Raw genomic sequence first — 27,722 nt, 5'->3', positions numbered from 1 at the left:
TCTTCTCTACTGCCTTTGTTTGTTTAAAATACAGTAAAAACAGATAATGTGAGCAGCAAATCAGCATATTAGAATGATTTCTGAAGGATCATGTGACACTGAAGACTGGAGGAATGATGCTGAAAATACAGCTTTGCATAAAAGTAAAAATTACTGTTTTTACTGTATTTTTTTATAATTTTTTTAAATGCTGCCTTAGTGAGACTTGTTGGCATAAAAATAAATTTGCATAAAAATGAATTTGAGGCACTAATGAGTAGTCATGTGGATTTGTTGCGTGTGTGTTTCAGGAGTGCTTCACACCCTTCATCAACGGCAGTTTCTTCGAGCACGACGGTCAGCCGTACTGCGAGGTTCATTATCACGTGCGCCGCGGGTCGCTGTGTTCCGGCTGTCAGAAACCCATCACGGGCCGCTGCATCACAGCCATGGGCAAGAAGTTTCATCCTGAGCATTTTGTCTGTGCCTTCTGCCTTAAGCAGCTCAATAAGGGCACCTTCAAAGAGCAGAACGACAAGCCTTACTGTCAGGGCTGCTTCATCAAGCTCTTCAGCTAGAAAGATGTCTGTCTGACTGACTGTGTGTGTGTGTGTGTGTGTGTGTGTGTGTGTGTGTGTGTGTTATTCAGGTTCATGTGTCTGACTCTCGACATCCCCACATGATGTATCTGGTCAGGTTAAAACAATAGTGCCATGAAACGTGCTCCCAAAAGCCAGGTTGTTTTAGAGGGTATTAGAGGAAGGGTCAGCTGAGACTGTAGAGGGGTTTTTTTTTTGAGAAAGTGTGTGAATGTTTTCTGCTTACTAGATGAGCTGGAGAGAAACCGTTTGATGATGAGAACAGTTCAGGAAGGATGATGGGAATACGTTTGAGACACAATCAACAGAAGGAAGCGAAACATCAGATAATTCAATGACTGGAAATCAAACGAATAACCAACTGGTGCCAATAATTAGTGGAGAATCTCATGAGACAATGTCCAGGTCATATATTAATCTGAAACCAAGGGAAAGATAAGAAATCCTATTTTGCATGAAAACATTTAAGCCAGTTTAAGAATATTAAATATTTTTTTGCATTGTGCCATTATTTTCAGAAAAAAATAAAACTTCTTAGTTATTTTCCAATATTTTGTTACCAAAACAAAATTCTCCTTATAGTTATATAATGAAAAAATATATCCTGTCCAATAACATTTTATTATTATTATTAATAATAATAATAATTATTATTATTATTATTATCGTTGTTGTTGTATCTTTTTTTATTAATAATATAATATTGATGTTATTTTAAATTTCGTTAAACTCAGTAAAACAAAAAATAACATGAAGTATAAATCCTTCATTGTTATTACTCCGAAAATAAGCTGCATTTTCTTTTATGCAAAATAGAATTTATTCGTTCTTTTTATTTTGGTGTGAAATATGTCCTGCATATGTTCTTTTGAGCTTCAACTTTTAGGAAAACGTCTTATTTACTTTGCATCATTTTAGCATAAAATCTCCCCTCAGTGAATTGCTACTTTTAGTGCCTTGTTTTGTATTACAAATTTAACTGAATTTAAAAGACACTAAGTATGCCAATTGTGTAGTTTTGCATACAAGATATAACAAAGTTTCTGATCCATGTTGAAGTTGTAATTGAGAGACTGAAGTTTATTCCTCATGAAGTCTGTGTAGTAACAGCGAGTTTAATTATTACTGACATCTGGCACCCATAGAGATGAATGTATCTTACTGTTAATCGTTCACTTCTGCCGGCACACATAATAACACTCATTTTCTTCATTTTTACACTAATAAATCAAAACCGTATTTTCTGGTGTCTTTATTATTATTTAACCGAGAATATTTCTCTGGAGGAGCCAGTCTCATATGGCATTTTGGGACATGTTGTATAGTTAGGATGATTGGCTATTTTGGTTTTAGTCACAAAACAGTCACTACATAACTGCTAACGATTATAACGATATTAACTGAAAATGTGCCATCCGAGATGTAGATGAGTTTGTTTCTTCATCAGATTTGGAGAAATGTAGCATTGCATCAGTGTCTCATCAACGGATGCTCTGGGGTGAATGGGTGCCGTCAGAATGAGAGTCCAAACAGCTGATAAAAACATCACAATAATCCACAGCACTCCAGTCCATCAGTTAACGTCTTGACAAGTGAGAAGTCAAACTTCTGTTGTCCTGATGTTGTTCATCTAAATAGCTGTGACAGTATTGTGCAATTCTCAACTCTTGAATTCAGTATATGATTTGATGAGAAAAATTAGTATCTGATATTGTCTTTCTCACTCTCACAGACAATTTCTAGACAATATTATAACTGCTGTATTATGATATTGTGACTACATATTCTATACTAATTATTTTTTTCCTCTATCTTTTAGTTTCCCTCCGTTTTGCATGAAAGGCGAGTTTTGAAAACTCGATGAAGACTTTCTTGTATTTTTAGAAACATGTTGTCACTAAAACAGAAGTGACTTTTCAGATCAAGAATATTAAATTTATATGGCCCTGGTGTGGCTTTCTGGATGCCTGTCAACAAAGATTGCTATTTGATAAATATACCAGCAAGTGTTTATTAAATGAAAGCTTTTATATGACCCGATGTGCCAGAGATCTGTTGAGAAAACTCTACTTAGAAAGTAGAAGTTATTGTTCTCCTTTGTTTTATGAAATTCACTATGAATATGCCTTCTTTGATAACTCGATTGTAATTATCTGTTTTGCTTCTAATCGCTATGTGCCAAAAGAAGGTGCAGTGGAAATCTCGGGATCATATGATATCCGTGTGTGTTTAAATCACTCATTTACACTGGTCGAATCTTGTGCCTTTGTTTATTTGGAGATTTTCTATCATATAAATTGATCTGACACTTTTTCATTTCTGTTCATCAATCATTATTTTACTGTCCCTGTACAAATATTATAATTTACCTAATGTGAAGTCAGCTATGCATATTTTCATCTCTCTCCTGTAACACTGTCACGTTTTGTTGTGTGAGTATTGGTTATCGATTCTATTCATGCAATTATATGCAAATAAAATTGGTGTTTTAATGCACTGAATATTTTTCTCCTGATGTTGTTTATGATTACATTTTTGCCTAGACGTTTGTACACATAACAGTAATCTTATAAATCTTTTTGGCTGTATCTAACAATTAAAGTCATATAACGATATCACAGTGCAATAATTTTAATTTTCACATTTTGTGTTTAGCTGTAGCTTAACTATTTAATTTATGGGAAATCTAAATTTTTGATCGTTATAATTGACGGCTCTGTTTATGCTAGATTTAGTTTATTTTAATTTTATTTGTAAATAAAACTTTATAAAGGGAAGAGACCGCTTAAAATGTTTTGTTATTTTATTCACTAATAATGTGTAGACAATGAGTTGAAAAATACTTTAATACTTAATAAGATTTTCAGACAAATAAAATCATATGTACGGTGTATACATGCACTACTTTTTTGTACAGCATTATTTTTAGTTTTCTAAAATAATGGTATACTTTTGTATGTAGCTATAACGGTTTAATATGTGGCTGCCGCTCATTAATTGTTTGTAGGGATTGCATTAAAATGTTAATGTATTTTATTTTATGCTAAAACTTCATAAAATGAAAAGACAATTTAAATAGAATTTTTGATGATTTGATCCACTGATAATTTGTTGAAAATGAGGAAAAAAATGTATGCTTAACAGTTTCAGGTTTAAAGCGCCCTCTAGAAAAATACAAACTCAAGCCCGCAGAAGCACGTGGCCAAGGACGGTAATGACTCCGGAAGTGACGACTTAAATTCTTTCCAGATCGAGGCCGGCAAGATGGCAGCGGACACGCAGGTTGGTGTGATTCGATCCACAGCTGCATCAACATTAAAACGCTAACTTTTCTTCAGTGTCTCACTACTTTCTAATGATCTTTCAGAGTAGATGATGCGTGATCCGCCTGCGCGTGATGTTCAGATATTCTAGAAAACGTATGCGCGCGCGCTTGTGCGTGAAGGTGTTACTAATGTAACATCAAAAACTATAAACCGACCATTAATGATACAACAGTAGCATAACAAACATTTATTATGATTTTACGGTAATTTGACAGACTATTTTAAACGAGTTACCCACTTATTTGTGCATCTGCAGATCTCAAACACACATTATCTTCAGAAAGTGCTAGAAGTACCATGTTTACCATGGTCAAACCATGTTGTTGTTGTTGTTGTTTTTTTTGCTAATATAGCACTGTAATATCATGGTGATCTTCAAAATGCTGGTACATAAAACTCATAACAGAAATCAACTTATACCTGTTATTTTGTGTAAGGTGTCACATAAGAATAATGCACCATGGTAAATCATAATTCATGCCTACTAATGTAAAACCACAATGAATTTCAGACAAATGCAATCATGACTAATACGATATGATATAATGATGATATCTGTGTGTTTGCAGGGCCAGGTTTCAGACACGCTGAAGAGATTCGCTGTGAAAGTCACGTCGTCCAGCGTTAAAGAGCGCAAAGAAGTTCTTGAAGAACTGAAGGAATGTGTGAAAGGAAAGGGTGAGTTTGTTAGACTAAACAAATAACTAATATAACACATTTTGTGTTCTGTGGACATTTTGAAGAGCATTACGGTGACCAAAAGTGACTAAACTCTATATTCCATATCATTTCAAGTCATGTACTACCTTTTTTTTATGTTTTTTAAAGTCAGTTGTGCTCACTAATGCTACATTTTTTTTTTTTTTAGTTAAAACACCAAAATATTGGGAAATATGACCACTTCAAATAACTGTTTTCTATTTGAATATGTTAAAGTTATATGACGCAAAGCTGTATTTTCAGCATCATTCCTCCAGTCTTCAGTGTCACATGATCTTCAGAAATCATAAAAATATACTGATTTGCTGCTCAATAAGCATTTTTGGTTATTAAACCATTGTGCTGCTTCATATCTTTTTGGAAAATGTGATACATTTTATAAATTATCAATAACCCGTGTTTATTTGAAATAGAAATCTTTTGTAACATTCTGTATGAATGCCACTTTTGATCAATTTAGTGGCATTTTATTGAACAGAAGTATTAATTTGTTTAAAAACAAAAAACATAAAGCTACTTTTGAGCAGTATTGTCTGTTAACTCTGTATTCAGACGTGTGCATCTTCAGATATGAGTTTGGAATGATTTGTGTCCTCAGATCTTCCCGAGCCGGTCATTAAAGGACTGTGTAAACTCTTCTATCTGACTCTGCACAGATACAGGTGAGTGTGAGCCGTCTCCTCTCCTCTGTCCAGTAAAGCATGTTCTTCTGCTGAAGGTGGGCTTGATTTCTCCTCTCAGGGATGCTGCGTCTCGGCGAGCTTTGCTCTCGGTCATTGAGGTGCTCGTCCAATCACAGCCTGATGCCATGGCCACCAACCTCCCCCCCGGTCTGCTGAGCTGTGGGGTGGTCAGCAGGGCCGTGAAGCCCGGGTGAGTGACCACACTTATACACAGCCCTATGATTTCACTAGTGTGCAAAACATGGACAGAATTGTGGAATCCAAACATAAAAATAGATTTTTTTTCAATGGCATAACATGGAATGTCAGGAAATGATGTAACATTTAGATAAATAAATCAAAAGTGAATCAGATCATGACATAAACTAGTGTTATTAGTGTTTAACTAGTGTTGAACTAATGAATGTTAAACTGCAAAAAGACAGCATTTCACTCTTTAATTTGAGAAAGACTATTGCTACATGCATATATATATATATATATATATATATGTATTCATTTTATAAAGACAACCTGTCAATATAATAGATTGTGACCGAAATATATTACTATAGTATGGTAGAATGTACATATTAAGATAATAATAATGATAATTAAAATTATTAAATTAGTCACTAAAACTTTAAGGAATAATATATATATTTTTTGTTAAGTTTTCTTCTTTCTTTCTTTTTTTCTTTTTTTTTTTACCAGTAAGTCATAAATACAGAAAACATAGAATTTGGAGGAAGGGTATTAAATGGAAATGAAGGGCCATAAAATTTTTAATTTTGTTAAAATGTTAATAAATTGTGGTAAAAGTGTATATGCCGTAAGATTTCAATTGATTAGACATGCTTTTTGGTTACTTTAATTTTCTTTAAAAAGAAACCAGAAAAAAGTGATAATTAAATGATTAAAATTAATTAAACATGATTTTTAATTACAACAATTTAATTTAGAAAAATTAAAACAGACAAAATGGAATTTGGGGGAAAAATAAATTGGATTTCACAGGGCCCTAAACATGTATTTAAAAAAAAAAGTTTTTATAAAACGTTTAATAAATTGATGTTACACTTTATACATTTCATGATTTCAGTGGATTAGACATAACATTTGATTACTAAATTTAATTTAAACATTAAAAAGGATTTCCAAAACAATTCAAACGTGTAGTAGAACAGATTTTGGGAGAAAATAAAACACATTTCATAGAGCCCCAGGGATCTTATAGTTTTCAGATGCAAATGATTCTACAATGAGCTACGATCAAGTATAATGTGCAATCATGTATTCAGGAAGAGCACGGCTTCAGGAGCCTGCTGCGCTCTGCCCTGGACCTGCGTGATCGTTCAGACCGTCTTCCCCTCCGCAGACAAGAGAGAAGGTGCCAACTGGAAGAAACTGGTCAGTAGTTTTGCATGTAGACCGTTGCATTACTATCTTTATTAGTCATAGATCAGATTAGCTCTTGTTCAAAACCTGTCTTATTAATATTGTTGTTTTAAAATCTTTGCATGCACTCTGTCCAATCACATACTCTCTCTGTGTCTCCTCCAATCAGGTTGAGGTTCAGAGTTTGCTGCTGGCGGAGGCAGTGGGCGGAGCCTCAGGGAACGCTCTCAAGTCAATCAGCAAACGCTTTAATAAACTGTGGAAGGAGGTAAAGCTGAATAAAATCAGTCTGAAGTCTCGTACGCTACAGTTAGACTGAGTTAAGATTTCTTGTGCACCAAAGCTGCATTTATTTGATCAAAAATACAGTAAAAAGCAGTAATATTGTGAAATAATGTTTACTAATTTAAATAATTTTAAACTATAATTTTCAGCATTTTCAGCATTATTACTCCAGTCTTCAGTCTCAACTGATCCTTCAGAAATCACACTAATATGCTGATTTGCTGCTCAACAAACATTTCTGATTACTAAAAATGTTGTGGTGCTGAATATCTTTTTGAAAACGGTGATAAATTTGTTTTAAGGATTCTTTGATGAATAGAAAATTCAAAAGAACAGCGTTTATGTGAACATGCAATCTTTTGTAACTTTATAAATAAATGTCTTTTGCTGTCACTTTTATTTGATTTAATGCACCCTTACTGAATAGAAGTATTCATGAATTTTTTATTAATTTATAAAAGCTAGTATTGCCCTAAATCTTTCTCTGCAAATGTAGAAGCTCGTGTGTCCTCAGTTTTGACTGTTGCTCAGATTAAATCTAACAAGAGTCTTTCAGTTTTCTGTAACTCGACGTTGTGTGTTTGTGCAGACTCCAGGGCTGGTGGATCACTACATGAGCACTCTGCTGTGTTTGGATCAGAGCTGTGTGTGTGTGCCGCTGCTGGGATTGTGTGTGGATTTCTGCGCTACGCACAAAGACATCGCCACCATCAACAAACACAAGGTGGAAAACTCAAGCCCTCGTCATTCCTGTGCTAAACCTGTCAGATGTGTTGACTGCACTGCTGCTTCTGACTCAGTATTTTTATTTACCGTAATAGTATAATTTGCCATATTTATACCATATTTTTTGGAATATAATTCATGTTTTTAATCATATTCATCACTTATTCATAATATCATTTGTGTCCTTGGAGCACAAAAGCAGTCTTGAGTCTCTGGGGTATATTTGTAGCAAGAGCCAAAAAATACATTGTATGGGTCAAAATGACTGATTTTTCTTTTATGCCATTTTCTTTTTATTGAGTAAAGATCATGTTCGATGAAGATATTTTGTACATTTCCTACAGTAAATATATCAAAACTAAAATTTTTATTAATAATATGCATTGCTTAGAACTTCATTTGAACAACTTTAAAGATTTTTTTTTTTGCACCATCAAATTCCAGATTTTCAAATACTTGTATCTCGGACAAATATTGTCCGATCCTAACAAACCATCCATCAATGGGAAGATTATTTAATCAGCTTTTTTGTCAGTTGATTTATTTTTTATTTATTTTTTTGTCGAGGGACACATGTATAAAATATATATATATATACATATTATAAAATGTTATGTTTATAATGAATGCCTCTATATTGATTATAGTGTTTATAAAGTTTATAAATGTTTCATTTTCCAATATTTTACATTATTCCTGAAGTTAATAATAATGTGGCTTACACAGTTTTTTTTTCTATCAGCAATCCAATATTTTCCTGCTGCGAATTAAACCCATCTGTGACTTATTTTCTGGAAAATATGCTATTAATATTTTTGATTATATTTTAATTAATCTTATGATGTTCTTGTGTTGACTTATATTTTTTATTATATGCTTTTTATATATTGATCTTTTTTCAGTTTTTGTAATTTTAGTGCTTTTATTTAAACATATTTATCTAATTTGTGAAATGTTTTATTTTATTTTCGCTTTTTTTTTGATGAATGAAGAACATTTTTAGTAGTTTAACGATGTTATCAGGTCTTATCTAGTTTAAGAGTAGCAGTGCTGTTGTGTTTCAGGCGGCTCTCTTGGACCTGTACATGAAGACGGTCCTCATGAGTAAGAGCAGACCGCATCAGCACATCCTGGTGAGAATCTGTGCTCTCTTTGTTGAATAATGAATCTTTGCAGTGCTGAAATCATACAACCTAAAGTCAGATGTTGTGTGTTCAGGAGAAGAGCGGCTCGATGCTTCGCCACATGTCCCACGCAGAGTTTAAGGAGCAGCTGCTGCCCACGTTACAGAAAGCTTTGCTGCGCAGCCCGGAGAACTCCATGCAGAGTGAGTCACACAGACCACCACACTGTCGTCCATCAGGATGCATCGTGATCTCATCATTAGAGCGCAATAGTTGATGCTCAAACTAATTATTATGAAAGTATGTTGCTGTCAGTGTCAACGAGAAACTATAATAGCTTTATTATGAACATTTTGAGGTAGATTTGACTCATGCATTTCTGCTTAAAGGTGAAGGATTCAACTCTATATGTTTTAAAGTTTGACCGATATGGGTTTTTGTCTTGCCGATAACGATAATTATTTTTACCGATATTTATTGTCGGACCCACAGACAAATTCAATGATGAAAGTTAAGAAGCTTTGTCTAAATCACACGTTCCTTCTTTCACGTGCAAATTATGTGTTTCGCTTGTGAATATAAGCCTGATGTGCCTGTCTATAAAACGGCCTAATTTGCAGCACAATTGGTCGATTGATTAAATGATGCCAAAAATTGGCCGTCCTCTAATATGTTTGGCAAGATCCTCTATTTTGTTTCATAAGATATTACCCAAGAAGGTTTTAGAATTTTTATCGTTATCAAATTTTAAACATCTTGTGTAATCTTAATAAAAAAAATTTTCCTCTTTGCTTGGTTTTTTTTTTTTGTTGCTGAATTTTTGCAACTCAGTTTTTGCCTCCGATGCTGACATGGCATTCAAATCTACAGTCATGGCCAAAAGTTTTGAGAATTACATAAATATTGGAAATTGGAAAAGTTGCTGATAGCAATTTGCATATACTCCAGAATGTTATGAAGAGTGATCAGATGAATTGCATAGTCCTTCTTTGCCATGAAAATTAACTTAATCCCAAAAAAACCTTTCCACTGCATTTCATTGCTGTCATTAAAGGACCTGCTGAGATCATTTCAGTAATCGTCTTGTTAACTCAGGTGAGAATGTTGACGAGCACAAGGCTGGAGATCATTATGTCAGGCTGATTGGGTTAGAATGGCAGACTTGACATGTTAAAAGGAGGGTGATGCTTGAAATCATTGTTCTTCCATTGTTAACCATGGTGACCTGCAAAGAAACACGTGCAGCCATCATTGCGTTGCATAAAAATGGCTTCACAGGCAAGGATATTGTGGCTACTAAGATTGCACCTAAGTCAACAATTTATAGGATCATCAAGAACTTCAAGGAAAGAGGTTCAATTCTTGTAAAGAAGGCTTCGGGGCGTCCAAGAAAGTCCAGCAAGCGCCAGGATGGTCTCCTAAAGAGGATTCAGCTGCGGGATCGGAGTGCCACCAGTGCAGAGCTTGCTCAGGAATGGCAGCAGACAGGTGTGAGCGCATCTGCCCCCCACAGTGAGGCCAAGACTTTTGGAAGATGGCCTGGTGTCAAGAAGGGCAGCAAAGAAGATTTGCAAAGAAGATACAGTTTTTCATTTTTCCTTTTAATTTTTTTATTTTTACACTTTTTCAAAATATATCTATGTAGTTTATTTTAATTTTATTTTTAGTTATTTAAATTTTCATTAAACAAAAACAAGCTTCAATAAAATAGCTTTATATATATGTTGCATTTTCAATTCATATTTATTTTTAGTAACAATTTTTTAAATAGTTTTAATATCAGTTCACTATAATAACCCCGGTTACTGTTGAACTTTTTCAAAAGGGAAAATATTATAAAATTATGTAGTTGGTAAAAATTTTGTATGTATTGCTTTTGTATGTATTTATTAATGAATGAGTGAATGAAAAAGAAAAAACAAGCATGAACAAGCTATTACTTATGTTACTTCTATTACGGTGTACACTGATTTGAAATCTCCCAGCAATGCAGAATCCTGGCATACTGTGTTTTATGGACACTTTTGCATCTCTCTGTCCTTTCCTCCAGCGATCTCCTGCATGCTGGCGTCTCTCACTCTTGATCTGAGTCAGTATGCACTGGACATCGGGAAGGGAATCTCCAGTGAGTGCTTGTCTGTATGATTGCTGTTTGTCTGAGGCGTCGTGTGCAGGTTTGATGTGGTTTTGGTGTTTTAGGTCAGCTGAAGGCCAATAACCCAGAGCTGATGGAGCAGGCGGTCACAGCCCTCCAGAATCTGGCCCAGCAGTGCAGTGACCCCAGCGCCGTCCAGGGCCTTGTTAAACACCTCTTTGGCATCCTCGGAGGTCAGTGGATGATTTCAGGGCTTGGAATTTTAAAATTTTGTGACTTGGAAAGCCATGAAATAGCATGCAAAATCATTTGTGAATTTAAAAATGTATAGCTTTATTCTGCTGTATTCATTTCATAGGCTAGAGAGATTAGTGTGGAGTCAAACTTGCTTTACATTTACATTTAGCAGACGCTTTTATCCAAAGCTTTAACCCTCATAACACATTCAGGTCCGTTTTGACACTGAAAAGATGCATGCATTTATAAAAACAACACTGTACAGTATGAGAATTTACTGAATTTACAAAATGCACTTTTTTTTTTTTTTTTTTTTTTTTTTACATAAAAAAAATTTAAGAGCTATAACCATAAATAAAATTCTATCTATCTATTCTTCTAAAAATCTATCTATCTGTCTACACACTATCTAGCAACACACACACACAATTAATCATTTTCAAATTTAATGAAAAAGATTGCTCGTGTACAAATCAGTACAGGAAAAATGTCATTTCAGCTCAATTCAGTTCCCTGAGAGTGGTCTTTTAAACAAAAGATAACGTACAATGATAATCATTTCAATATATTCATTATTAGGTTTGAAACCAGACATGCATGGAGAAGAAAGATTATTCATTTCATGGAGTTCTTGAATGACTGGAAGTCATGGGAAAAATCATGAAAATCTGTTGGTTTAGGACTTCAAGAGATCTCGTATTCATAAGCAGAACCAGCTCATTATTTAATGCAGGATTTAGCAAATGTTGTGTTCTGTTTTGCACAGGCTCGGAGGGGAAGCTCACGGTTGTGGCCCAGAAGATGAGCGTTCTGTCAGGTGAATATACTCAGATGCTCGAGAGGCCTGTTTTAGGCAGGGTGATTGTACACAGTTTTTCTTTTGTGTTTAGAGAAGATCAGATCTTATGGGGATTCATCTTGAAAGTATTTTTACCACTGCTGATTTGCAGAAGGAAATATGTTTTTGCATCCTACTGCACTGCTTAATTTTTTTCCTGTATAACCTCTTGCATGTATCTTGCATCTTTCGCAGAAAAGTTCCACTTTTTAAAAACATGCATCAAGACAAATTTTTTTATTTTTTTTTTTCCATTCCACTTTTTTTTATATGCAACGTTTGAAAATCATCCCCTCCTGAATAGCTCCCACATCTCATTCTCACTTCTGCGAGACTTCTGCATTCAGCTAACTGCCTGCTATCATACTGATCATGGTTAACATGTTTCTGAAACAGGAATCAGAAGTTGCAGTCATCATGCCGTCTCTGGCTCTTCCTCTCAGTCTCTGAGCTCCAGCGTGGCTGTGATGTTCATTCCATACCTGCAACAGGAAGGTCAGAACCGTACTCTTTTTAATATACTATAAAAAAAATAACTTTTTTAATATGCATTTTCATGCATGCTTGAGTCAGCAGGGGGTTTGTTTACCGAAAATCATAAAAATGTAAAATTACTCCCATTAAAAAAAGAAAACTCCTCTCCTATAGCTTGCTTCCTAACTTGAATAGCTTTTGTTCTCTTTTTTTCTTCTTAACAGTTTTTAGAAAAAAAGTGTCTGCTAAATGCTCAAATGTAAATGTCAAATAAATAAAGTAAAAACATTACAAATAAAACTTTTACTAACAAAAAAAAATTGTTATATTTTGTTTCCCTGGATGTCTTGTGAGCACAAAGCGATTTCAGAGAAATGTGAACATGCAAAATTACTATAATATTAAATTGAATAACTCACAAATTCGGCGTGATCTAATCAAGGTCATATATTGACAAAACATATAGAAACCCTAACTTTAAATACCAAGATTAGATTTATTTTTAATGTAATGGCTTAATTTATTTTTTCACTTGTTGCAAAATTATATTACATTTTAATCTGATGTGCATTAAGCAATCTTTAATGGTCTTAAATGTCTTAAACATGTACAAAACCTAATATCTGCTGATTGTTTTTCTCTCTCCTCATATGTGTGTGTGTGTGTGTGTAGTCCATGAAGGGACGCTGGTGCATGCAGTGTCAGTTTTATCTCAGTGGACGAGCCATTTGACTGTGGACGTGACCTCCGAGTTAAGAGAATGGTTTAAAAAAGCCTTCACCCTCAAGACGTCCACGTCTCTTGTGCGTCAGGCGTATCTCCAGGCCATGATCGGGGCTTTCAAAGGTCAGCTGGGACACTTCAGGTTTATCCTCCAGCTGCTGAAGTTTAGTCAGAATGAACAGTGTTTGTGTGTCTGTTCAGGCGACACTCTCAATCAGGCGGTGGAGTTCATGCCTCTCCTCATCCAGACGGTGGAGAAAGCTGCTGCGCAGAATACCCAGCATGCTCTGCTGTCTGAAGGCGTGGCCGCCTCTGTGCTGCTCTGTCGGCTGTCTCTGCTGGACTCTGTGTCCGGTGAGCGTTCACACTGAGACTGATGAGAGTTTTCCTGTGTCTCATGCTGGAAACGTTCATCTTCATGTTCCTCTGTGTCTTCAGAAGCGAAGCTGGCGTCCTTCTGGAACCTGATACTGGATGAAAAGAAGCCTCTGTTCACTACAGACAAGTTCCTCTCTCAGGCCAGTGAAGAAGGTTAGGACTCTCCAGTTGTTGAATAGATCCAGTATGTTTTTTTTTTTTGCTGTTGTTAACCCTGTCCTGTACCCACAGCTCTGTGCACCGTCCTGCTGCTGTGTGAAAGACTGTTCCTGGATCAGCCTCAAAGACTCAACAACAGCAAGTCTCAGTGAGTTGCTGCAATTTCCCCTGGAATAGAATAGTTTTTTTAAAATGTAATATACCTTTTTCATTGTGTATTTATGAATGTATTCATTCATTTTATTTTTATGTTCTTATTCACTTTTATTATTAATTTATGCTACAAATGTCAATAATTATATAAATTAAGCATTTGTAGATCATTTTATTTTCTTAATGATTAAAAATATTAATGTAGGAAACTTTAGAGCAACACTAGGATAATTAATAATGGAATTTTATAAATAGAATATAATTTTTCGTTATCTATTTATGAATTTATTAATTCTTTTTATTATTTCCTATGTTCTAATTCACTTATTTATATATGCTACAAATGTCTATAATTATATAAATTATGGATTTGTAAACCCTTTTTTTTCTTAACAATTAAAAAAAAATTAATTTAGGAAACAATCAATAGTGTTATTTCAGTGTCGTTTGAATACTATTACAATATAAAAAAGTAAAAATAAAAGCTAATTTGAAATACTAATTTATAAATATTTTGAATTGGCTTTTATTTTTACAGTTTCACTTTTAGTAAAGCACTAGTACTTTTTTTTTAATCTCCCATAGTGAAACAGAGCAAAGTTAGAAAAAGAAGGTTCAGAATGAGTGTCATAGTGAAACACCTTACTGTGTCATCAAAGGGTTAATGTTAATTAACCCATCGTTACAGCTGAAAAGTTACGTTTCTATACAAAAATGTACAATCTTATAATTTTCACAAAAAGACCTGGAATAGTCTTTAAGAAAGTAAACCAGGTCGATTTTGACTTTCAACAATAGTGCACAATCTTAACTTGATGCATGCAGAAGTGATCATGTGACTCAAACGTGTGTCTGCTGTCCTCAGGATGTACCATCAGGCCACGGTGATGGTGCTGCTGTCCCGTCTGTGGCGTGTGCGTAAGCGTGCTCAGCAGACCGTGAAGAAACTCCTGTCCTCGCTCGCTGGCTCCAGTCTGGCCCACGGCCTTCTGGGAGAACTACGTGTCGTCATCAACATACACAAGGTGAAGGATAACCAGGAACTGAACGGTTACTCTACACTGGTGCGTTTTGTATGTGCTCACTCTTGCGTCTCTTGACTCAGATTCTGCCGTCAGATGTGGTTTATACAGAGACGGGTGAGCTCACAGAGATGGGCCGCTCTTACATCGCCCCGCGGATCCTGCTGGACGCTCTGAGCGTGATCTGCTCGGTGGCGGCTCAGTGGAGCGACCCGGCCGAAACTGAGAAACTGGCCTTGGATATGCTCATCGTGACCCATCATCCGTCCGTCGGTCCGTCTCTCTGATGCATCCTTACAGGAATATCCCTTCAGTTGCTCCTGGATCCTGTTAATCTCACGTTTTCTCTTTCAGTGGCCGTCAGGTCTGAGATGTGGCCTTCTCTGCTGCCCACCATGAAGCTGGACGCTGCTGAATTCATCGACAAACACCTGGAGATGATTCTTCCTCTCCTGCTAGCAGCCAACACAGACAATCAGGTCTGACTGGCTGCGTTTACAGCGCTGTAGATAGGGGTGGTTGATATGGCAAAAATATCACATCACAATTTTTTTTATTTTTATATTCAATTCAATCTTTAATTTAGTTTTTATTCAAAACAATGAGCAACGCGCATGCAAAGAGTGCATCAAATATGGGAAACCCACTCGGAAGCTCTCCCTTTTGAGCTTTCATGTTTATTAATTCAATATATTATTGAGATTATAGTAATTAAAATAGATAAAAAGTTCGTCAAGGAAAACTTTAAGTTGGCTTGAGAAAGATGGACCAAAAAGTTTGAAAAAGTTTAAGAAGTTTAAAAATGATTAGCATGTTGCTAGCATGTTACTAGCATGTTTTTAGCATGATTAGCATGTTCCTAGCATGTTCCTAGCATGATTAGCAAGTGTATTAATTCAATTTATTATGAAGATTATAGTAATTAACTAAAATTAGAATTATGTAATAATGCAAGACTTTAAATATTTTATGTGTCTTTATCAAAGCTCTTTCTTTTCTGGTCAATGAACAGTACTTTTTTGTTTACTGGTTAGCATATGTCTATGGAAGCTTGTTTACACCTTGGATTAAAATTTTAAAAAGATAATTGCAGCTATTTGTTTCATAATTCTGACTTTTTTTTTTTTTTTGAGTCACAATTGTGAGTTTGTGCCTAAAAATTCTGACTTTTTATCACAATTTTGAGAAAAAAGTCAGAATTCCGAAATAAACTGAATTGCGAGATGTAAATGCAAAATTGCATGTTTACATTCTCAGAATTTGAGTTTATATCTTACAGTTCTGATTTATATCTTACAGTTTGAGTTTACATCTCACACTTTTTTTATGAGTCTCTTGTGAGAGTCACAAGTACTCAGAAAAAACACAGAATTGTGAAAAAAAAAAAAAAATCTAAAAAGTTGCAAGAACTGTTTTAACTTTTTTATCCCGTGTTGTAAGCAGGATTCCATATACGTCTGAAGTAATAATTTGAAACCTATAATAATAGTAATAATTTGATATAAGACACGCATTCAGATTGAGACAGATTTATGTTGGACATTGTGTCTCTCTCTCTGTAGGCCGTTCGAAATGCTGTCGGTTCTCTGTCGCTTCTGTCTCCCACCAAACTACTGCCACGTGTCATGGATCATGTGACCCAGCGCTTGTCCAATCCGGGGCTGAGTCAGGTGACGCGTCAGGAGTATGCCATCATGCAAACGCCAGAGGGAGAACTGTACGACAAGAGCATCATTATGAGGTAAAGTCAACTGAACAAGATAGAGATGAATGAATGAGAATCATATGGATGGGGTAGTGTCTAGTAAGCGTTGTTGTCTTGTTTTTGGCAGCGCTCAGCAGGAGAGCACAAAGAAAGGCAACATGAAAAGAGAGAATAAGGCATATTCCTTCAAAGAGCAGATCATTGAACTGGAGCTTCAGGAGGTGAGAGAGAAGTACAACAAATGCTCTAATTGTTTACTACTGCATACTGAGTACTTAATGTACACCGTTTAGTCAAAAATCTTCTTGAAAATAAAGAAAAAAAAGTAGTAGTAGTAAATTGGATTACAGTATTATAATATTCTGTAAAGTAAATGAGTATATATTTCAGCAATTTGTGCATCTTGCAATTTAATTATATTTTATACATATATTAAAGAGCATCCAATAATAATAGTAATTTCTAAAATTGAGTGCATTTATGGTGAACTTAAGTATATTAAATTATAAATACATTAGATGTATTAAATGACTACGATACATTAAAATTATAAAATATATAAAAATAGAGCAATATGTATATACAACTTTTGTTCAGTAACATTAGAATGCATTCAAAATCTGGGCTAATGAAACCAGTACATTGCATTGTGGGATAGTGTATCTGGTGCAGTGCTCTCTGTTTTATACTGCACATCTGATTGAGCTCCCCCTTGTGTTTGTCTTGTAGGAGATCAAGAAGAAGAAAGGCATCAAAGAGGAGCTCCAGCTGACCAGCAAGCAGAAGGAGATGATGCAGAACCAGCTGGAGAAAGAGTCGGGGATCCGCAAGCGTTTGCAGGAGGTGAGAGGTCATACCACTTGAGATTCGCCCATCAGTGTGAACGAACCACTGAGTCTCTGTCTCGGTCTCAGCTGGACGTGGAGCTGCAGTGTGCTGTCGGTCTGCTGGAGGCGGCTCTGGCCCGTCGTCCTTCTCTGATCTGGATGCATCTTCCTGGAGTTCTGCAGGTTATTCTGCCCTTACTTCAGTCACCTCTGGCTGCTCCCTGCGTCAAACAGCTCTTCCTGCACATCGGCGTCACTCTCATGCCTAAACAACTGCACTACCTGGGTATGCCTTCCTTTTCCTGTTAGTTTAGAACCGTACTCTTATTAAATGTCTTGACTTGTATTTGTTGTCCTTGTTTTAATTTTTTTTTTATGCAAATACATATTTAATGCTGCCCAACTTTGTTTTTGCTTATATATCAATAACAGGTGGCGTATTTTTGGTTTAGTGTGTGATTGTGTCTCAATTAAATTAAATTTAAAAAGTGTATTATGTCAACAGCTAAAACAATTGACATTTAAGTGAATATGCATTTGTGTAAATTAAATCAAATTGTAAAAATGTTATTTCAACAGCTTAAAGTTAAATTTCTAAAAGAAATATACATTTTTGTCTAAATAAAACAAAAGTATTATTTTAACAGCTAAAATATTTTTTCAATATGCATCTGTTTAAATAACATTTAATCAGCTAAAACCATTCTGAAGTGAATATGCATTTGTGTAAATAAAAATTGCATTAGAAATATGCATAAATAATAATAAAATAAGAAGTAAATAAAATTTTTAGAAATCTAGAAATCTCCTCATAAAATCTCTATGCAATTATTTAAAATGCCTAATACAAAAAGTGTTTGTTCATTAAATGTCTTCACGGTTTTTTACTTTATTTTGGTCTTCGTTTCACATATAAATAATTAATGTAAGTTAGGTTTAATGCAAGTGCATGCTTAAATCTCCCTGAGATAATTTTTGCATGTGTGAATACAGGGATTAAAGTTCTCCGTCGCTACGACGGATTTCCGTTAATTGCAGCGAGTCTATGACGGATTTCCGTCAATTGCAGGGTTCCCGTCTGTCCTTTATGTTTTAAATTCACTTTTCATAATTTTAAGGCCGTGAATAGGCTTTAATTTCTCAAATAGTGTAATAAATGTCTTAATTTTAATTTGAATAGGTCTTAAATTAAGGAAAGACGAGGTGTATTCACCCTGCTGAGGGGGATGTGATCAAAGCCTGGAGTGGAGCGAAAGCACGTTCCTCTCTCCACTCTAAGCATTCTGTAATCACTTCGCTCATGGTCCACTCCGGGTTTTCAATTCCCGCTCACGGAAAAGCTGCTCCGTGTTCACTCAATTAGCTTTGGAGAAGTGCATGTCAGATGAGCGCTGGTGTAGAACTACATTTCAGTTAACTTTACCATGGACACACTTATATTGCAGGAAGGCTCCGATGTATCGGAGATAGATAAAAGTGTCAAAAATAAGTGGAGATGGGCTTGGCTCAGCGAAATGGGTGAGAATGGCAAGCCTTTTAGTTTGTGGGCTAAAAAAATCAAACTGCCAGGTACGTGTCTTTGCACAGTATGCCACAGGAGACTACAATATGGCAATAATGGCAAAAAAGTGCTTGCTCGCCATCAGTCAGAAGCTAGTCACAATGCTGCCGTTCGTGCTCTGCAATACACATGCTCCCTGCCTGGTGCGACAAGTACCACAACGGAGGTTCATCCATCCATGGCCGATCGTGTGTGCGATCTAAAAGTGCGCATATGTTCTTTCATAGCGGAGCATGACCTGTCGTTCAAAGTCTCACAACCGCTGGTTAATTTAATGCAATCAGCTGTCAAAGACAAGAGTGCACTTTCGAGATTGTCTGTATCTAATGCACACGCCTCCTACTTGTGCACACATGGCATTGCTGTTCATTGGAAAAACGAATTATCAACAAAGCTGAAAACGAAGATGTTTTCTTTAAATGTAGACGAGTCAACAGATGGAAACATGGACAGGATTCTGAATGTTCTTATTCGATACTTTGATGAGGATATGGGTAAAGTGGCAACTCAGCATATGGCCTCAAGGAAAATGAATATTGCAGATGCCTTAACAATCACACACACACTGACAGACATTCTCCAGTCATATAGCCTGAACTGGAATCAGGTTGTTGGTATACTGTTGGATAACTGCAATGTAATGAGAGGGAAAAAGTCTGGAGTAGAGACACTAATCAGGAGAGAAAATCCATCACTCCTGGACATCAGCGGAGACACTGTCCATATGGTCTCAAATGCAGCCAAAGCCCTTTTAAATCCTTTCCAGGGATTTGTGGAACAATTTTGCTCTGATGTATACTATGACATTGAAAAATCACCAAAACAGAAAGAAGTTTTTTCTGAGTTTCAGTCCTTACTTCATTTGGCGAATAGGAGCCTAATACGTCCCATCAGCAGCAGGTTCCTGCAAATGCTAGATGTGTGCAACAGAATACGGCAGCTAATGGATCCATTGGTTGTGCACTTCTACAGCGTCCTGTCTCCTCATGATCAACACAAACACAGGTACATGGCAATAGCATTCTCTTTTCTTTTTTCCTTAAAAGGTGAAACTAATATATTTAGTATATTTAACTATATACATATGCATGATTATACTTCTTAGAGGGCCGACATCACATTTCTGTATTTAAAATCCTTTTTTTAAATTGATTTCATGTAATATTCTAATTTTCTGAGATTTTGAATTTGTGGTTTTCATAAGCTGTAAGCCATAATAATCATCAAAATTATAACTTTTGCACAATATTCTCATTTTTTGAGATTCACTTGTCTGTGTGTGTGTATATATCAATGATCAATTAGGTTATATCAAGTAATAGATATACAGTAGTGACTTAAAGGGTTAAATAAGGACAAATATTGAAGCTCGGCTTCATTACAGATGCAGTGAAATTATTAAATAACCTTCATAGGAGGGATGGAAAGTGCCTTGACCTCTAAACAAAAATTATATCATGACAAATTAAGTATTGGCAATTAGAAATAGCAATGTCTGTTTTCTCTCCTTAATCCTTGTGTATATGCTTTTTTGTGATGCAGATGGCTCCTAAACCAGCTTCTTGATAAGCATGCAGTTACATCTGATGAGAAGGCCAGAATAATTTTTCTGCAACAGCAAATGGCAAAATCTGCGAAGATCGGAAGTGATGTCAACAAAAATCGGAAGATGCGCATCTGTATGCTTTTTTCAGAGTTTGACAAGCTCACAACCCTGATTGATTTATACCGAGGTATGTTCACTTTTTATTCACTTTTTTGTTCACTTTTTTATTCAAGTGGTAAGAAAAGTACAGAGATTTCTTATGTATTGAAATCCTTTTATTGGTATATTTATTATGTGCTTATTTTTCCTGGAATCCTGGAATGGAATCTAAGTTAACCATAAATGCAGTTTTTAGATCACTCTTAATCAGATAACTTTGGTTCATACTACTACTACTAAACTTTATTTAAGGGATACTCCACTTTAAAATGAAAATTCTGTCATCATACAATCACCCTCATGTTGTTCCTTTATGAATTTCTTTCTTCTGCTGAACAGAAAGGAATGTATTTAGAAGAATGTCAGTAACCAGACAGTTTCTGGTTATTGATATTCTTCTAAATATCTGTATGATGACAGAATTTTCATTTTAAAGTGGAGTATCCCTTTAAACAGCACATTTCAAAACAAAGTAAATTTATACAGATGAAAATAACAATAAAACAATAAAGCTAAAAAAATATATAAAGGGTTGTAATATTCAAGGAAGAGTATGTTACATTACTATTAATGTGATAATGAATAAATGGATAAAATATTCAGACACATTTCTAATCAGGTTCTATTGTGATTTTCAGGTGTACTTCCAACTTTCCAGGTGTTCCTGAAGAAGTTGCAGAATGAAAAGCCCATGATCCATGTGCTGCATGCTGAAATGGTGCTACTGGTTCGGGAACTTCTCTCAAAATTTATGAAGCCTGAAACTATCCCCTTGAGTGCAAAGGGCTTGTTGAAGCTTAATGTTCACAAGAGAGACCTGCAGTACACTGACAAAAGGTTGTCTGTGGGGAAGTTCAGCTTCTTTGCCTTAAACAAGGCTAGAGTGGAAAAGAAGCCCTGGGTGCAGAAGGTCTACAGCTCTCTCAGAGAAGGCTACATAAAGGCAGCAACATACCTCCTGAAAAACCTTCCCCTCAACAACAACATCATCAACTCTTTATCTGTGCTGACGCCATCATTGATTCTCCACGAATCAGTTCAAGGTGCATTCAACACCTTGGCCAAGGCCTTGCCAAATGCTGTGAAGTCTGAGGAGTTGGGTCAACTGGATGAAGAGGTGCGAGCCTACCAGATTGATACAGATCTAGGAGCACTGGCCAAATGTTTTGAGGAGAACATTGCACGAATCGATGTTGATTGGTGGAGTAAGATCTTTGCCATGAAGATGCCAGGAGGAGGAATGAGATTCCCCATCTTAGGGAAGTTGGTAAAGGCTCTTCTATCATTGTTCACTGGCCCTCTTGTGGAAGGATCGTTTAACATCATGGATGACATAATTGAGAAAGACAGGGTTAGGCTAAACATTGAGACTTATGAAGGCTTAGCCATTATCAAGTCCCACATGAAGGTGATTGGCGAAACTGCCTCCAAAATACAAATTACCCCTGCATTGAGGAGATCGTGCCTGTCTTCTTATGGGACATACCAAAATCAATTGAAGAAAAAGAAGGAGAACCTTGACAAGCAAAAGGAAAGGAAACTGAGGGAAGCTGTGAAGGTCCTCTCAGCAGTTAGGGTTAAAAAAGTAAAGAAAGGTTCCCCCTCTTCTGTTTGTGCTACAGCCTCCACCTCCTCCATCCCTGGAGTTAAATGCAAAACTGCTGCTACAGCCTCCACCTCCTCTACGCCTGGAGTTAAACGCACTGCTGCTACAGCCTCTACCTCCTCCATCCCTGGAGTTAAACGCACTGCTGCTACAGCCTCTACCTCCTCCATCCCTGGAGTTAAATGCACTGCTGCTACAGCCTCTACCTCCTCCATCCCTGGAGTTAAACGCACTGCTGCTACAGCCTCTACCTCCTCCATCCCTGGAGTTAAACGCAAAACTGCTGCTACAGCCTCCACCTCCTCCACCCCTGGAGTTAAACGCACTGCTGCTACAGCCTCTACCTCCTCCACCCCTGGAGTTAAATGCACTGCTGCTACAGCCTCCACCCCTGGACTTAAATGCACTGCTGCTACAGCCTCCACCCCTGGAGTTAAATGCACTGCTGCTACAGCCTCCACCTCCTCCACCCCTGGAGTTAAACGCACTGCTGCTACAGTCTCCACCTCCTCCATCCCTGGAGTTAAACGCAAAACTGCTGCTACAGCCTCCACCTCCTTCACCCCTGGAGTTAAACGCACTGCTGCTACAGCCTCTACCTCCTCCACCCCTGGAGTTAAATGCACTGCTGCTACAGCCTCCACCCCTGGACTTAAATGCACTGCTGCTACAGCCTCCACCCCTGGAGTTAAATGCACTGCTGCTACAGCCTCCACCTCCTCCACCCCTGGAGTTAAATGCACTGCTGTTACAGCCTCCACCTCCTCCACCCCTGGTGTTAAATGCACTGCTGCTACAGCCTCCACCTCCTCCACCCCTGGAGTTAAATGCACTGCTGCTACAGCCTCCACCTCCTCCAAACCTGAAGTTAAATGCACTGCTGCTACAGCCTCCACCTCCTCCATCCCTGGAGTTAAACGCACTGGTGCTACAGCCTCCACCTCACATGGAGCAACTCCTGCACATGTAGTTAGCAGTCAAACACTGAAACGGGTGTCTGGTGTAGCCAAGCTTCAGGAATATGGTTTCACAGCCAAAAGGCAGAAGAAGTAAAAAGCACTCTAGAGACTTTTGCACAAGAATAGCACTTTAATGGTGGTGCTGTTACTTTATCTTTTTTTTCCTGTTAATTAAGAGTTTCCTAAAACATTGTTTGGTCTTATAAGATAAATAAAAACATGCACTGAAAAGTTATGTAGATGGTTGATTATTTGTCAAGCTAAGTTTTTTTCTTTTTCATTGATTAAAATAGCTTTTAAAATACGCCATCTGGCAACATTAAAGCGGTTTAAAACGTCTCCCCTTAAAATGCTATTGGTCTCGACTATTTAAAAATTGAAAGGAATATGACTTGGCCTGAAAAAAAAATTCAGTCAGAAGAATTTTTTTCACTTTAATCCCTGGTGAATAACACTTGTTTACCTTTGGTTTCATGTGATTCCAATCGGTGTTTTTCTCGGTTAATTTAGCGGTTCTCGTGGGTCATGTGACCTTGCGTCAGCTGAAGCCAGAGTGTGATTTGGATCCTGCCTGGGCTCAAGAAGATCTGAACACAGCAACCCAACGAACCATCTCACTGCTGCACACAAACACAGCACTTCAGAGAGAAGGCAAGACCGGTGAATAACACACACCACATAATTAAAACTATGGCAGGCCATTTTAACATCTAATTGATCTAAGTATAAAACATGATAGAATTTGTTTTCATGCTACTAATACTTCCATTAGGTATTAGTTCTTATTAGCTACTAGTGTTTATTCTTAAGCTACTAGTACTGTAGAGACTCCATTAAAAATCATATAACAATATAATATCAAAACGAACTGAAGCATTTCTAACTGAGAACTGTAAGCTAAATATTACAAATAAAACATGAACATGTGAATTATTCTTTAGCTATTTAAACATCACTATGAAGTACAGTTTGCACAATGCACTTGTGTGAAACCGTAAATTGTTACTGTTCTTTCCCCATCATCTGACTTGATCAAACCATTCTTTAATATGGAATAGATAAAAATGGAATAGATAAAAATGGAATAGATAAAAATAAGTACCAGTAGCATAGAAATAGATGATCGTAAGTTCTAAGCATTAAACGTTAAAATGGCTTGCCATATTACAACAATTGTATAAAACATGATAGAATTTGTTTTCATGCTACTAATACTTCCATTAGGTATTAGTTCTTATTAGCTACTAGTGTTTATTCTTAAGCTACTAGTACTGTAGAGACTCCATTAAAAATCATATAACAATATAATATCAAAACGAACTGAAGCATTTCTAACTGAGAACTGTAAGCTAAATATTACAAATAAAACATGAACATGTGAATTATTCTTTAGCTATTTAAACATCACTATGAAGTACAGTTTGCACAATGCACTTGTGTGTAACCGTAAATTGTTACTGTTCTTTCCCCATCATCTGACTTGATCAAACCATTCTTTAATATGGAATAGATAAAAATGGAATAGATAAAAATGGAATAGATAAAAATAAGTACCAGTAGCATAGAAATAGATGATCGTAAGTTCTAAGCATTAAACGTTAAAATGGCTTGCCATATTACAACAATTGTATAAAACATGATAGAATTTGTTTTCATGCTACTAATACTTCCATTAGGTATTAGTTCTTATTAGCTACTAGTGTTTATTCTTAAGCTACTAGTACTGTAGAGACTCCATTAAAAATCATATAACAATATAATATCAAAACGAACTGAAGCATTTCTAACTGAGAACTGTAAGCTAAATATTACAAATAAAACATGAACATGTGAATTATTCTTTAGCTATTTAAACATCACTATGAAGTACAGTTTGCACAATGCACTTGTGTGTAACCGTAAATTGTTACTGTTCTTTCCCCATCATCTGACTTGATCAAACCATTCTTTAATACATGATGTTATATCTCATGTCATTGGTTTGCTTTGGCTCTCAAGTTGAGTTGTTTTGTCCGCAACTATTGAAATATTCAGTACAGCGACTTATTTGACGCACATCATCTGTTTCTATGAAACCTGTAAACCGCATTAACCAATTCTAACTTTATAGCAACATCAACTCTATATCGTTTTGCCCAAGCATTGCAATTCTTTCATAATTAATATCTGAATGACAGATCCCCATAGAAGTTGATTGCAAAATGTTCACGTTTGTTACTAGTAACAGTAGAATAGTTACCAGTCACTATTGAAATAAGAACTAGTATCTAATAAAAATGTGCTATTATCTTTAAAAAGTTACTAGTTGCTACAAAATAATTAATGGAATAGATAAAAATAAGTACCAGTAGCATAGAAATAGATGATCGTAAGTTCTAAGCATTAAACGTTAAAATGGCTTGCCATATTACAACAATTTTTGCTGCAAGAACTTCATAGTTCAAAAAATATTAAAGACGTAGTTTAAAGTAAGACTCATTAGAGATGTATTTGTGTGTTGAGTTGCAGGATCAGGTGCATTTGTCCTGTCAGCACCGGCATTCTCCTTCTGTTTCCCGCTGCTACAGACGGTGTTGAGTCAGAGCAGTGGATCTTCAGAGGAGAGCGAGATCATGATGACCCATGCACTGCAGGTCATCAACACACACGCTCAGCTGCGGGCCAGATTCAACGACAGCGACACACTCATAGATGAGGTAACTTTGGGTTTTCAACTCATTGCTTTGTCATTGATCTGTGTTTTTGATTTATTGATCTGTCAAATTTGCAGTAACTGAAATTTTGACAGATCTGGATTTGAATTTGATTAGATAATAAAAGTTAGGAATCAATCAAAACTTATAAAGGCGTGTAGTTTTCTTCTATTTAATCAAATAGCATGCAAATGAATGCCATACTTAAACCAGTGCATTTGACTTGATTTTCTGTCATGACTTGTAGAGTGAATGAAGAAATTGTTACATGATTGACCACAGTAACATTCACCAAGGTTATTATGAAATTAAAGGGTTAATTCACCCAAAAAGGAAAATTAGCCATTAGAAAATTATGCGTTATAATTGCAGTGGGCGGGTGTTCCTCTTTAACAGTCCAAAAATGAAGCATGCATATCTGTAATTAAAATGTACCTCACACGGCCCAGAGGCATGAATAAAGGCCTCCCCTAGCGAATCCATGTGTTTTTGTATAAAATAAATTTAAAAAATCCATTAATAAACACTTCTCTTTCACTTCATCTAACTGTGGTACGTTGGACATCGGTGTTGTGTCATTAGTGACGAATGTGGACACCGGTCATAAATTAAAAGTACAAACTGAGGATTTGTAAAGAAAAATGTTGGAGGATTTTGATATAAACCTTTATTGATATAAGCCTTTATGCATGCCCCAGAGCTGCATGAGGCACGTTTTATTGCTGATGGGCACGCTTTATTTGACATCTTTTGGACTGTTGAACAAAACACCCACCCACTGCAATGATAGTGCTTGGAATAGCCAGGACGATTTTTAATATTAGTCCAACTGGATTCGTCTGAAAGAAGAAATTCATGCACCTAAGATGGCTCACAAATTTAAATTTGTGGTTGAACTGAATTTAGTTGGGATGTGTTATGTGTGGTGTCAATTCAGGTTTAAAAAAAAATAAAGAAAAAATATTCACTTATACCATCATATTTTTATTTTATATAAAAGTTTAAAAAATTGTTATTCAAATTGTTCAGGTATAAATATAAATGCAGTAAAAAGAAATTAACAATTAATTAATACAAATATGCAGTTATATCTTTATTTAAAAATATGTTAGATAAAGTTTATTCAAATTTAAATCCTATTCAGTATTAAAAATAAAAAAATAATATTTTTTAAATACTTCAAAATAAAATTCAATTACACCAAATAAAATAAATTAATATCTGAAGTTATTATTCTGAAATTATTAAAAATACCTTCAGATGTAAAAGTAAAAAATGTAGTAAATTAATTTCAAATTCAATAATAAAAATATTCAGTTAAAATATACAATTAAAGTAATAATTGAAAGTGTTAAGATTATATTCAAATTTAAAAAATGTTATAATCATAAATTGCAAATTCAATAGTAAAACATATCTATATACACATTTTAATGAATGCAATTAAAAGTGTATTCATGTTTGAAAATAAAAAAATATTAATAAAAATGTAGCTTTTACTATGCATGTTACTAAAGTAAAATCTCATACAAATGTCAGAAATGCACATTTATGATTCTATCCGTGTCTGTATAACTGAAACCCCAGCAGTTTGTGATTAACGTTTTTCTGTATGTCCAGAATGGCCCAGAGCTGCTTCCTAGAGTCCGAATGCTGCAGCTCTTGACCAAAGTGATCGGCACGTCCACCCCTCGCCTCCAGGTAGAGACTCACATCCAGATCAGCACTCAGACACACACACTGTTTGAGGAGAGTTGTGATTGTGTGT

General features: G+C 35.8%; 3 protein-coding genes across 7 annotated transcripts in view; all 3 read left to right on the top strand.

Annotated features, from left to right (window-relative positions):
- pxnb (paxillin b) overlaps positions 1 to 1,111 on the top strand; it is a 35,777-nt gene extending 34,666 nt beyond the window's left edge. For all 4 annotated transcript variants that reach the window (XM_059504269.1, XM_059504268.1, XM_059504270.1 and 1 more), the window contains one exon: positions 291 to 1,111. In XM_059504269.1, the coding sequence (XP_059360252.1) occupies positions 291 to 557 (267 nt within the window). In that variant the 3' untranslated portion in view covers positions 558 to 1,111. The remainder of the gene's footprint in view (positions 1 to 290) is intronic.
- The window catches only part of LOC132098121 (endophilin-B2-like), a 320,795-nt gene extending 318,381 nt beyond the window's left edge, over positions 1 to 2,414 (top strand). The window contains exon 12 of the transcript XR_009422838.1: positions 2,005 to 2,414. The gene's annotated coding sequence lies outside the window, so the exon portion shown is untranslated. The remainder of the gene's footprint in view (positions 1 to 2,004) is intronic.
- A 1,339-nt stretch (positions 2,415 to 3,753) lies between these two features.
- LOC132098113 (stalled ribosome sensor GCN1-like) overlaps positions 3,754 to 27,722 on the top strand; it is a 54,113-nt gene continuing 30,144 nt past the window's right edge. Inside the window, exons 1-27 of one of the 2 annotated variants that reach the window (XM_059504257.1) lie at positions 3,754 to 3,860; positions 4,474 to 4,582; positions 5,223 to 5,286; positions 5,366 to 5,497; positions 6,588 to 6,696; positions 6,854 to 6,952; positions 7,559 to 7,693; positions 8,760 to 8,828; positions 8,914 to 9,022; positions 10,870 to 10,944; positions 11,019 to 11,147; positions 11,918 to 11,968; positions 12,386 to 12,484; positions 13,136 to 13,309; positions 13,388 to 13,540; positions 13,625 to 13,717; positions 13,796 to 13,871; positions 14,742 to 14,901; positions 14,982 to 15,171; positions 15,253 to 15,377; positions 16,461 to 16,639; positions 16,731 to 16,824; positions 17,333 to 17,446; positions 17,518 to 17,716; positions 23,772 to 23,921; positions 25,770 to 25,957; positions 27,575 to 27,655. In XM_059504257.1, coding sequence (XP_059360240.1) covers positions 3,843 to 3,860; positions 4,474 to 4,582; positions 5,223 to 5,286; positions 5,366 to 5,497; positions 6,588 to 6,696; positions 6,854 to 6,952; positions 7,559 to 7,693; positions 8,760 to 8,828; positions 8,914 to 9,022; positions 10,870 to 10,944; positions 11,019 to 11,147; positions 11,918 to 11,968; positions 12,386 to 12,484; positions 13,136 to 13,309; positions 13,388 to 13,540; positions 13,625 to 13,717; positions 13,796 to 13,871; positions 14,742 to 14,901; positions 14,982 to 15,171; positions 15,253 to 15,377; positions 16,461 to 16,639; positions 16,731 to 16,824; positions 17,333 to 17,446; positions 17,518 to 17,716; positions 23,772 to 23,921; positions 25,770 to 25,957; positions 27,575 to 27,655 — 3,174 coding nt within the window. In that variant the 5' untranslated portion in view covers positions 3,754 to 3,842. Of the gene's footprint in view, positions 3,861 to 4,473; positions 4,583 to 5,222; positions 5,287 to 5,365; positions 5,498 to 6,587; positions 6,697 to 6,853; positions 6,953 to 7,558; positions 7,694 to 8,759; positions 8,829 to 8,913; positions 9,023 to 10,869; positions 10,945 to 11,018; positions 11,148 to 11,917; positions 11,969 to 12,385; positions 12,485 to 13,135; positions 13,310 to 13,387; positions 13,541 to 13,624; positions 13,718 to 13,795; positions 13,872 to 14,741; positions 14,902 to 14,981; positions 15,172 to 15,252; positions 15,378 to 16,460; positions 16,640 to 16,730; positions 16,825 to 17,332; positions 17,447 to 17,517; positions 17,717 to 23,771; positions 23,922 to 25,763; positions 25,958 to 27,574; positions 27,656 to 27,722 lie in introns of both variants that reach the window. The other variant, XM_059504256.1, reaches the window with a different exon arrangement.

Source organism: Carassius carassius, chromosome 21 (genome assembly GCF_963082965.1).
Source record: "Carassius carassius chromosome 21, fCarCar2.1, whole genome shotgun sequence".
Taxonomy (NCBI): domain Eukaryota; kingdom Metazoa; phylum Chordata; class Actinopteri; order Cypriniformes; family Cyprinidae; genus Carassius; species Carassius carassius.
Note: the sequence above shows the minus strand (reverse complement) of the source record. Positions and strands in the feature narration are given on the sequence as shown.